The sequence below is a fragment of the Chrysemys picta genome, chromosome 7, assembly GCF_011386835.1.
Source record: "Chrysemys picta bellii isolate R12L10 chromosome 7, ASM1138683v2, whole genome shotgun sequence".
Taxonomy (NCBI): domain Eukaryota; kingdom Metazoa; phylum Chordata; order Testudines; family Emydidae; genus Chrysemys; species Chrysemys picta.
This window is the reverse complement of record NC_088797.1, coordinates 88753360-88765978: the sequence shown is the minus strand read 5'-3', so window position 1 is coordinate 88765978 and position 12619 is coordinate 88753360. Positions and strand designations below refer to the sequence as shown.

At 40.4% G+C, this 12619-nt stretch overlaps 1 protein-coding gene across 4 annotated transcripts in view; it reads left to right on the top strand.

The window, feature by feature from the left end:
• The window catches only part of MICU1 (mitochondrial calcium uptake 1), a 228532-nt gene that overhangs the window by 182315 nt on the left and 33598 nt on the right, over positions 1–12619 (top strand). For all 4 annotated transcript variants that reach the window (XM_065552023.1, XM_065552022.1, XM_065552021.1 and 1 more), the window contains one exon: positions 11714–11851. In XM_065552023.1, the coding sequence (XP_065408095.1) occupies positions 11714–11851 (138 nt within the window). The remainder of the gene's footprint in view (positions 1–11713; positions 11852–12619) is intronic.

The window sequence follows — 12619 nt, the reverse complement described above, 5'->3', positions numbered from 1 at the left end:
AGTAGGTCAGATTTTGAAGATTAATCTACCTTTCATATCAGACTTCATAAAAACATGTAGACTGTGAAAGGGGAAGAGACAGGCATGGTTTCAATGGGCCTGGAAGTGTCCAGCTTTGACGGCAGGACCAGCCAATGTCAGAGAATGCAAGCTAAACTGGAGAGGTTCCGTGGCTCTGAGGAGAATTTATGAGCTGCAAGGGAAGGATCCTGGATGCCCCAGAGGGCTCTGCCCAAGCACAAAACTCCAGAGTCGTGAGGACTTTGAGGCAGGGAAATGCATATGTGTCTTTATTATTTAGTATAGATCTCCGCATGTCTCATGCTACTAAGTAAAGAGTAATGGTGCCTTAGAATCTTCTGTAAAGTCTGGCTTGCTGGCTGGCTTTCACTGTCACATACCCCTGACGAGGTAAACTGTAAACCAGAAGGCTCAAAATGCATAAATACAATCTGCTTCTGAGATGGAGGGAATGGAGCAGAATTCCCCTGACCACATTTCTGGTCCTTTCCATTCCAGTACAACTGCTGAAAATCTAGATCTCCATTAACTCTTCCCCCTTCTATGTGTGGTATTTAAAAAAACAAGTCACCTCATGGAGTCTGCATTAATATAATGGAAAATCTTCATCACATACGAATATAATGTATAGTTAAATTCTTCTTAATAATAGCATGGGCCTTGTTAATCAATATTGATGTTTGAACAATGAAGTGATGCTGCTCAGGGTTCAAAAATGTGACATTATGCCTAGCTTTGCTTAACCTTTTGGACAGAGGAGGTTTGTATTTCCTATCACACAATGAATTGACATTTACTAATTGTCACAATAATGTGTCTATCATATTTTAAGTGTTTGTCTTTATTTTTACAGTGCCCCACACACCTTGGTTTGGGGGAGAGGCACTTAGAACGATATGTACGATTTCTTGTAGTCTTATTAATGGATATGTACACTAGCCACTGCTTTCACCAAGTGGTTAATACTGAAAACTGTTCTGGAGGTAATGATTAGTACTGCACTTCTCTAACATATTTCATGCTACATGTTGCAGCTTCCATTATAAAATAATTATTTGCATTTTAAATGTTGAGTGTATGACAGGACAAATAAATGGGTCCCAAGTCTTGATTTATAACTTGAAATATGTTACAGAGGGTCCTGTGGCACCTTTAAGACTACTTCTGTTAGTCTTAAAGGTGCCACAGGACCCTCTGTTGCTTTTTACAGATTCAGACTAACACAGCTACCCCTCTGATACTTGAAATATGTTGTTAGTCATGAAATGTCAGAAGGAACCGATTTCAGAACAAAGACGCACAGCATCTAAACATTTGACATTTTTCAAAAGGTGGAAAACTAACCAACATGGCAATCCAGAATAGCAGGCCATCAATCATGTTTTTTAGTTCCTTTGGCAACATTTTTCTAAAGATTGAGGCTACATCTACACTACGGGGGGGGTCGATTTAAGATACGCAAATTCAGCTACGCGAATAGAGTAGCTGAATTCGACGTATCGCAGCCGACTTACCCCGCTGTAGGGACGGTGGCAAAATCGACCTCTGCGGCTTCCCGTCGACGGCGCTTACTCCCACCTTCGCTGGTGGAGTAAGAGCGTCGATTCGGGGATCGATTGTCGCATCCCAACGGGACGCGATAAATCAATCCCCGAGAGGTCGATTTCTACCCGCCGATTCAGGCGGGTAGTGTAGACCCAGCCTGAGTTTTTTAAGGGTGTAGCGGTGTGGATACCCCGCTCCTGCCTGAGGGGTTTAAAACAGCCCTGGCAGAGGGCTGGGGCAAAGGGAAAAGCTACTGGGCTGATTGGGGAAGTAGCCACAGCTGAGCCACGCCCCAATCAGGCCCCAGCTGGCCCTATATAAGAGGCAGGGAGCCAGGCACTCAAGAGTCTCTCTTGAGGGAGAGAAGGGCCTGGCTGCAGGGAGCTAGATGCAGGGTACCTGTAGTGGAGCAGGGCTGGGGAAAGGCTGAGGAGCTGGGGAGCTCCAGCCTGGATAGCCCCAGGCTGCGGCCTGGTAATAGGCCAAGGGCTACTGGGGGTTGCAGAGGGCAGCCTAGGGCTAGGCCAAGGCAGCAGGTCCAAACCCTCCTTGCCAGTGATGAGTGGCCTATACTGCAGTCTGCCCCAGGGAGCAGGGGCTAGTTGGTGACTGGCAGTGGCCTAGTGCTGAGGCAAGGTGGGGATAGTGGGTGGGGGTTCCCCAGGGAGGGGAGACCTAGCGTGTGTGGGTATTGCCAGGGGGCAGCACCCAAAGCAAAGGGCACCGGGGTCCTGGGAGGGACACGGGAGCCGAGAAGGAGAGAACGAGTCAGATCACCAGCCTGCAGAGGGCGCTCCAGAGGCTGGTGAGCTAATTCCCTGGATGACCAGCAGGAGGCACCACAGGGGTGAGTCCGGACCCTCTTACAAAGGGCTAGTCCTTTTGAGCTCAAGGTGCATTGGGTACGTTTTTGTCCCTTGCGTTAAAACGAATGGGATTTGTAGTTTAGGGCCCTAAGCAACAATCCCAGTGCACAGAGCTCTCCCTCCCCAGTTTCCTCGTGCCCATGTCAGTTCTTTCTTACTAGAGAAATAAACTACAACTGCACTTTCCCACAACTAACCAGATGCTATCCCCTTCTTACACTGCCTGCCCCCATGACACTTTAGGTCTTAAAGATTGACTCCTGATTGGGGGGGCGGGGGGAATCATTAAACTTGTCTTTTTTTTCTTTTATCGTATATTAAAAAATCCTTTAAAGAAAACTTTTTGGTTGCATTAGAATTTCTGGTATTCTCTACACTGTTTTTCCTGAAAGACTTTGTGAATGATTGGAGAACTAGCATGATTTATAACATCACAGATATGAAGGAAGAGAAACCTGCTTAATTGAGAAGGGGAAGTTATTTTTATTCAAATTGTTTAAAACTCTCTGGGCTCTTAAATTACCTATTTACCTCAAACACCAAAGCAATATTGGAAGAAAATCCATAATAGACTTAGCACGTTCCTTTAGCTAGGATTGAGAGCTCCCAACCAATCCCTTTTCATCTCCTCCAGAGACATCAAGCAAATGCAGGGAGAACAAGACTTGAAACCCGATTTTGAGGATGGAGGGAAGATTTAATAACATACAAGCCACCCTTACTCCACAAAAGCAAAAAAGGCACAAACCCAATAACTTTTCCTTTGCAGTTCACTTTTAAGCCTTGGGTCTGTATGATGAAGCATCAGTACTAGCCAACCACAGGAATTAGAAGGGTTCACATACATGGTGAAGACCTTTCCTGTTTTACAGACCAATAGAATTCTGACGTGTTCTGTGTAATCTAGGATTTCTTGTTACCCCATGTCAATTACAAAGTACAAATTTCAAATTTAAGTGCACAATGCATGCAGCTTACCAGTTATGAAGGTAAAAAACCCAGCACTTTTGTATTTTGATGAACACAGCAGGCAATTGTTCTGGGATTTTTCATGCTAGAATTGACACATTTTTAACCACTAATGTTAATTTTTAACCAATCATGGAAGGCTGGGGAGATTCCAAAGGAACTGGGAAAACTGCTAATGTAGAACCAACATTGTAAAAGGGATGATCCAAGGAACTATAGACTGGTTAGCCTGATATCTATCAAATATGGGACAGTTAATTCAGGATTCTTATCAACAAAGAATTAGAAGCTAAAAACATAATCAGTGTTTCATAGAATGTAGGTCTTGTCAAGCAAACCTATTTTCTTTTTCTGACAATATTCTAGGTCTAGTTGATAAAGGCAACCGTGTTGGATACAGTTAAAATTTCTCCAAGGAATTTGACGAAGTAGCACATGATATTTTGATTAAAAAACTTGCATTGTATGTAAGTAACAGGGCACACATTAGATGGATTAAAAGCAGGCACGCTGACAGATCTCAAAATGTAGATGTTAAGGGGAAGGCATCAATAAGCAGGGCTGTTTCTAGTAGGGCCTCGCAGGGACTGGTTCTTGGTCCAGTGCTATTTAATATTTTATCAGCAATCTAGATGGTAATATAAACTCTCTGCTTGTAAAGTTTGCTGATGATAAAAAGACTGGTGGGATAGTAAATAACGAGGAGAAAAGGTTGCTGTTAACTATCTGAATTGCCAGCTAAATGGTCACAATCCAACAAACTGTATTTTAATACAGCCAGATGTAGGATGGGAGGACTGTCTTGGAAAAGCAGTGACTTGGAGAAAGACTTAGGGGTCATTGTAGATAATTGTCTCACTGTGAGTTCTCAGTGCAATGTTATGGCAAAAAGGGCTAATGCAATCCTTGGATATTTAAAAAGAGGAATGTCATGCAGAATAGGAAAGTGATCTTGCTGCCATACATAGCATTGGTAAGACTGTTAGTAGAGTACTGTGTCCATTTCTAGTGTCCACATTTCAAGAAGGATGTGGAAATACTAGAAAGATGTCAAAGGAAGGCACAATGATTCAGGGGCTGTAAAACAAGCCGTCCAATATGAGCCTTAAGTCACTCAACTTAATCATCTTATCAAAAAGAGAGTTGAGAGGTGACTTGATTACTGTCTATCGATATTTACACTTGTAAAAGATATCTGGTAGTGGGAGATCCTTCAGTCTAGCTGAAAAGCATAACAAGATCCAGTTGCTGGAAGTTGAAAGTAGACAAATTCAACCTTTGAAATAAGATGCAGTTTTGTAGCAGTGAGGATAATACAAACATTGGGACAACTTACCTGAGCAGGCAGTGGACTTCCCATTGGTTGGAATCTTTAAGGCAAGATTAGAAATCTAGCTAAAAAGTGTGTCCCACATGACATTCTCATAAGCAAACTAGGGAAAGGTGGTCTAGAAATGAAATTACTGTAAGGTGGATGCACAACTGGTTGAAAGGCCGTACTCAAAGAATAGTTATGAATGGTTCGCTTATCAAAATGGGAGGCCATATCTAGTGAGGTCCCACAGGTGTCAGTCCTGAGTCTGGTACTATCCAATATTTTCATTAATGACTTGAAGTATGGAGTGGAGAGTCCGCTTATAAAATTTGCAGATGACACTGTGACTTTCCCCAGGGTACAATCTGGCCTGTTGAATAGCTGCATCCCCTCAAGTCTCCAACATGTTTCACTGTGAGAGTAATCACAGGAGTAATCTCACTCCTGGCCAGCTCATACACCGCCTCCAGCACGTAAATCACCCATGTTATACTGTATGAGTACTATAGCCAGCCAGCCACCCATTAATTAGATTACAGAGCACCATCAGCAAATTCCCAGTCCCCGGCTTATCCCCAGAATTGAGCGTCTTGTACTGCCCAGCTCTTTCCTTCTGGACAAAACAAGCTCAAAGTCTGTCATTTCATTCATAGGAATGACATGCACAAATATTGTTATCCCAAATGAAGTTCCCAAACACTTCAGTACAAACACACTGGTTTAGATCAAACAAATTTATTAACTACAGAAAGATTTTGTGATTACAAGTAATGAAACATAAAAGTCAGAATTGGTTACAAAGAAATAAAAGATAAAACATAAATTAATACCTAAATTAACAAGCTAAGTGAATTGAAAGCAAAATGTATCTCTCACCACATGCTCTTGCAGTCTTACTGGTTCGATGCCTTTCAACCAGGACCCATCCCCCAGTCCAGTGATCCTTGTCCCTGTCCTTCAGGCATTGTGGATGTGGGCAGAGAGAAAGGGAGAAGAGATAACATGAGGAGTTTGCTCCCCTTTCTGACAGCAGATCTCTGCTTTCAGAATCATCTCCAGCTGAGGTTCAGGTGACAGAAAATCTGTTTGCACAAGAACCTCCAGTTGTTCCATTGCCAAGATGTAAATTTCTCGGTCACAAGCTTCTTCCTGCCAAAGAATGGCTGCTTCACCAGGTGACAGTCCATTTGATTATATTGACACCTGGCTGAGGTATTGGCTAGTGTTTTGTCTCTGGGGACCTAGGTTGAAGCTGTTTCCCCAGACTAGAAATGTATCTTATGCAGTAGAATTTTATAACTTTCCATACAAGGTTGCCACACATTTTTCCAGGACAATAATGATCAGCAAATTATGAGTTTTCAAATGATACCTCACAAGGCATACTTTGTATGAAATGTATCATAGTCTTGTAAAAAGGATGAACATGAGGTTATAGACTGTCACAGACACCAAGCTGGGAGGAGTTACAAGCACATTAGAGATCAGGGTTAGAATACAAAACAACCTTGACATACTGGTGAATTGGTGTGAAATCAAGAAGATGAAATTCAGTAAAGAAAAGTGCAAAGTACTTCACTTAGGAAGCAAAAATCCAATGCAAAACTACAAAATGGGAAATAACTGGTTAGGTGATGGTACTGCTGAAAACGATCTGCTGATTATAGAGGATCAAAAATTGAATATAGGCCAATAATGTGATGGAGCTGCAAAAAAGGCTAATGTTGTTTTCGGGTGTATTAACGGGAGTGTTGAATGTAAGACATGGGTGGTAATTGTCCTGCTCTACTTGGCACTGGTAAGGCATCAGCTGCAGTACTGTGTCCAATTATGGGCGCCAAATGTTAGGAAAGGTATGGATAAACTAGAGAGTGGCTAGAGAGCAACAAAAATAGTAAAAGATTTAGAAAACCTGACTTATGAAGAAAGGTTAAAAACTGGGCTTGTTTAGTCTTGAGAAAAGACTGAGGGGAAACCTGATAAGTCTACTAATATGTTAAGGTTTGTTACAAAGAGGATTGTGATCAATTGGTCTCCTTATCCACTGAAGATAGGACAGGAAGTAATAGGATTAATCTGCAGCAAGGGAGATTTAGGTTAAATATTAGGAAAATCTTTCTAACTATAAGGATAGTTAAGCTTTGGAATAGGCTTCCAAGGGAGATTGTGGAATCATAGGAGGTTTTTAGGAACAGGTTGGACAAACGCCTGTCAGGGATGGTCTAGGTGTCCTTGATCCTGCCACTGTGCAGGGGGCTAGACTTGATGACTTCTCAAGGTCCCTGCAAGCCCTATGTTTGTATGATTCTATATGCTTTAATGGAGCTTCTAGGACAAATTCTATGGCCTTGTACATGTGAGGGGTCAGGCTGGCTGGTTGTGGTGGTCCCTTCTGGCTTTGGAGTGTCTGAATCAGTGAATGCACCTGTTTGTTCCCTTCTTTCACAGGCCATAGAGAAAAGAGGTAGCTCAGCATTGCCCTCAACCTGTTCATAACAGTTGCAGCTCTGCATTAAGATAATGACTACAATCAAAGCCTCATGCTTCATGGCATTCATTGGTCACCTGTAATGGTCGGGAAGGATTTTTTGCCCCCCATGTATGATCAGTTGTGATTAGCAACAGATCTCAGGCATTTGTATATACTTATTTCCTTTTTTTCTCTTTATCCTTTTGTTTCCGTTTTCTCATTCTATATCTTTTAGATATTGTATACTGTATATCCCTTTCATAAGTAATTTAAATATAACTTATACCAGATGAGTGAGAGTTTGGAAAAATAACTACTTTCTTGACATCACTTCATTGTTCCGTGGATTAAAACTAAGAGTGAGGGCTTACTTTTCTCATTCCGAGCTTTAAATGATTCTGTTCGTTTTGGAAACTCAGTTAGTTAGTATTTAAAGACAGCATGAAGATGTATTGGTGAATATTTCTGTTAACTTATGCAGTAAGAGTTGCTGCAGGTACAGTAATTGATTGGTGGATGTGGAGGTATTAAATCAATTTGTCCAGAATAGGTAAGGGACATTAATTTTAAAAGTACAGTATGGAAGAAAAACAAAAATAAGGAACATAAAGAGAATAAAAAAGCCTGAAATAATGTGAATTAATTCTTTCACATGAATAACTTTATCTAAAGTTTTATGACTGATCATTGCTGATGATTTATAGAAATTAAAAATGGGAACGAAATTTGGGTCCATAATGAGGGATAATGATGAGCTGTGTTCCCAACACTCCCCTTTGAATATATTATTTTACTTCTTAAAGGTAAGAGGTATTCCTCTGACGTGGTCTTTGTATTAAAAAAACAAAAGGGATGATAGCTTTTTTTAAAAAAATCCAAAACCATGCTGTAAATAAAATGTAAAAAACCCTTGATTCATTCTTCAATACACCACCATTGTAGTTGTAACCTCACAGTTTGGTACAGGCTGGGGCATCACAATGGGATGGGGGAATTGTTTTTGTACTAAATGCTCCTCTTCTCTTGTTTGAGTCATTCAACTCATAATGCTGCACTTATTTCATTTTTGACAAATTTTTGCAGGATTATGGGCACCAGCAATCAAATTATGCTGATATACCTTTGGGATCCACCAGTTACGAATTGATGAGATTTTTGTACTTTAAAGACTGTGTTAATTTTATTAGATGCCAGCAATGAAGGTTAGACTTTGATTCCATAAGTGCTTTTCCATCCTGTTTTATCTCATTTCATTGATAGTTGATTAAGTTGTAAAAGCTCCTGTGATTTTTCTGTCTCAGAAATCTTTGCTCTCTGCAATGCCAAAGAATCTGTAGGGCTGTGTCTAGGCTAAATTGACCACAACCAGCTAACACGTTTTAAAGTGACACTGTTTGTGTCTATATTTGCATCTCAGATAGTGTAACTTGACAAATATTTTTAAAGTAATCCCACTTCTTGCATGCACCCTTGCTGTCATTCACTCTCAATAGGACTGTCTTAGAACCAATAAATCCATTGAAATTGAGTGAAAATTATAGCTTTGTCTTTAATCTATCCAGTGTATTTGAGTATTGAGTAGTGTCTCTGCTACTAAGGGACATCTCATTAAGGAGAGATGGAGATCCTAGCATGGGGGAAGAGGGGGGGCGGGGATCTGTGATCATGATATGGTAATTACCCTTGAGCATATGAAAATACTTGAGGATCATCTCCTAAAATGGGGATAGAGCAAGATGGCCTTGCTGGCTGATACACTACTTCTTACTGGGGACCCATGATTAAGTGGTTCCTGGTGAAAGGCTGACTTTGGGTCTTTGGTAAACCTAACTAAAAAATGGCACCAAAAAGCTTGAGGTGAGACAGCTTGAGAGTGGAGGAATGCCGAGGAGAGGTTGTGGGGGGGAGTTGTTTGTTTCCCTTCGGAGCTGAAGTACTATCACAACTAATATTCTAGTACAGTCTCTCATTCCTGGTCAGTTGCAAAAAAGTACAACCCAGATGTAGCTGGTACTGACGAAACTTGTATGGGTACAGTTCTTAGTCCTGTTAAGGGCATGAAGATAGAAAATGAATAAATTCCTCATCAAGTTGTTAAAGTGGGGTAGGGGAAATGAATAATGTACATTACACTTATTTAAACTTATCTGAGAAAGGTCACTAATTATAAACTGAGCTTGAAAATTTTAAAGCCCTTTCAGGTGTGCTAATAAAAGATAATGTCTCACATCCTGCAAAATTGAGGTCTTTAAAGAACATGAGTAAAAATACTGATTTGCATGTTTGGGGGTTAATTGAAAGGCAAACGGAGAATCTCCACTAGAAAACCTTGCGGCTGGTTTTAAAATTACATTGGATGTGAAATTTATGCCTTAAAGTATTGTAACATTTTTCCATATTCCTCAGAAACACCAAAGAAACAGGTTAAGTTCCTTACTTCTGATGTTAATGAAGACTGTATTTTTCCTCTGACTTTGATAGGATTTTTCCTACAGCAAATGAGAAGGAAAGAGTTCAGTGTTTTGGGTACAGAATAAGTGGGATTCTTTAGCAAACTACAGTTAAGAGGTTGCATGACTTCCCAGATTTTGCACACACCATTTAAGCTCAGAGAAAAAGACTGACAATCAAATTGGTATATTTTTTAAAATATATGTATTTTTGGCATCTTGGGACTAGACATAGTTATTTAATTTCCTTCCAAAAATTTAATCTTCAAAGGTCAGAAATTTTGCTATGATAGTTAATTTTGACTACACAGTACAGGGAACAAACTATGGAATTCATAATCCATGAGTCATTCACATCTGAAACCCAAAAGTTCTCATACCCAATCAGGAAACTGAATCCTAGTGCATGGCCTATGTGTTCCATCCAAACAGTTCAAATTTTGAATGTTGAGTTCTCGCAACCAATGTCTGACTGTCAATCTGCAGACCAATAACTACTTTGCGAATTTCAAATAAAATTTGAATCTCTCCATACAGTTCGTGAACAGGGGGAAGAAAAGCAGTGAAATTGATCAAGTGAATTATTCACTATAAATTATTTACTCAGCTCTTTTCATTACCATGCAAATTGTAATGGCTTGTTTACAAGCTGCCTACTTGTTAGGTAGTTTAAGTAAAGAACACTCATACACATCCCTTGGTCCAAAATAGTTTGAGCTTGTTGACCTTGAGGTCATGTTGCAAGGCTATTTATTTATGTCGGCTTGTAGGGAGACAGGAGCTTGATGGGGGCGGTTGTTTATGGGGCTCGGTAGTTAAGGGATGGTATCTGTTGGCTTTCTTATATCTGCTCTGGCAAACTTGATACAAGATGTTAGTGTTGATAGTGAGCTTTCACTTCTTTTTGTGAGCTTTCATTTCTTTTTTTTCTTTTTTTTTTTTTAATGATCGTGCCTAGGGAGCAACTGAGATTGGGGCCCCCTTGTGTTAGGCACTATCCACAAATGAAGTAATAGTCCCTGGCCAAAGAGCTTATAATCTAAATGGACAACACTAACAATGGGTGAGGGTGAAGAGGTATAACCTATAAGCAGAGTAAACAGACTGATTGATGATTTGCAAATGTCATGTTAGATCCTTGACTATTTGTGACTTGTTTTTGTATTTATTTATTTTTGCTGTAGTAAGTCTCTAGCCTTTTTACTAGCAGAGATTGATGTTAGCATCTAACCTGATTATTAAGAAGGCTATTCAATGGAAAAACAACTTTTTTCCCCCTCTGAAAGGCTTGTGAAGGGAGGTTGCGCTGGGAGTGTCCCCCAACAATCTTTGTAAGTCTCTCAGAGGCTAGAGATTGGCGGCTGTCGAATGAAGAGTTTACCAAAACTTGGCAGTTGTCAGGGGAAATCAAGAGCAAGGGAACGAGTCTTCTCTCACTGACAATCCCTACATAGAGTTTGGGGATTTTCCCTTCCTGATTTAGTGACCACCAAGCCTCTTGTCAGCCATGTTTCTCCCCACTGTTGTTTTTTTTAAGTCATGCTTACTGTGTTTTATTCAAGGATCTGTGCAGGACTGAGCCCTGAGAAGGGGTTACTGACAGCGGCTTGTTCTCTGCATGACACAGTTGCACTTCTGTGGCCTGGAGTGTGTGGCTTGTATTTTCCGATTGCACGTTTTATACCATTTCTGAACTGCCTTTAAGTGAAAATCTAGCTTACTTTCATTTAGAAATGTCCATTCTAGGTTGTAATCAATACTTGTTGGAGACCAATCCCACAAATGCTGTCCCCCTGTATATGGAACAAGTTGGTCATGATAAAGGAAATTCCTAAATGGTTGTCCAAGTACTGGGATGTGTCCAAGTACTGGGATGCGTGTGTAAAATAAATAATCGCTGACATTGGTGAAGAGGGGATGTTGAGCACAGTTAGAGCTGCTTCTGGAAATACTGTCAACCACACTTAGCTTAGCATTACAGTAAATGTTGTGCACCTCCTGAATAAAATATCAGCTTCCTATTAAAGCAGAATTGCTTTAATATTAGTGTTTTGTTTTAATCTTCTTTCTCTTCCAGTTTGAACGGCATGACCCTGTGAATGGGCGGATCACCGAGCGTCAGTTTGGTGGCATGCTGCTGGCCTATAGTGGAGTGCAGTCAAAGAAGCTCACTCTCATGCTGAAGCAACTCAGGAAACATTTTCAAGAAGGAGAGGTTAGTGGCTTTCAGGCGGAAAAAAGAGAAATTTTAAGACTTTCTGATGCGTGTATCCATAGTGCTTTGCATTGTGAAATGAAGTCTAAAATGTGAATAAACTTGTAGAATGAATCATTTCAGTGCTGATACATATTTCCATTGACTTTTACTTGTCCAAAATATATCTCAGTAGTTAAATAATGCTTGATAGCTGAATACATCACAGGCTGGAGTAAAAAAAAAAACAGCCATTTCATATTTTGCTCTGAAATTATAGATCTAAGCAGTGGGCTGGCACAGACTGGGCTTACCATAAAATGAATATGCTACGACTCCTGAAGAAAAGCACCTGACCCTCTAAAACCTATTGAGGCCCTAAGAGCCACATTGACTTCAGATGATCAACAAATTACCAGCAGTAAGGAGTCAAAGAATGCATAGGTCTAGTGATCAAGATCTGGCTGTGTGTATAATGAAAGGCTGCTTTACACATTTTAAAATGAGTGCATTGCAATAGTGGGTGTAGAAATACTTAACATTAATTTAAAAAAACCACGCTTTCTGGCGAAAGCCCCCACATGTTTAACCTGAACAAACACTGAAGACTTATATCCAACAGTTGACTTGACCTTGGATTAATTGTGCAGTATGATTGGGAAGTTTATCATTTTATTATGATTTTATGAGAAAAATATGGGAATTAGACTCAAAATTTGTAGGGGGAAAAGGTTGCAGTCCCTGCAGTAGTTAATTCAGGGAAGGAGACGTTGGAATAAAACACCTAAA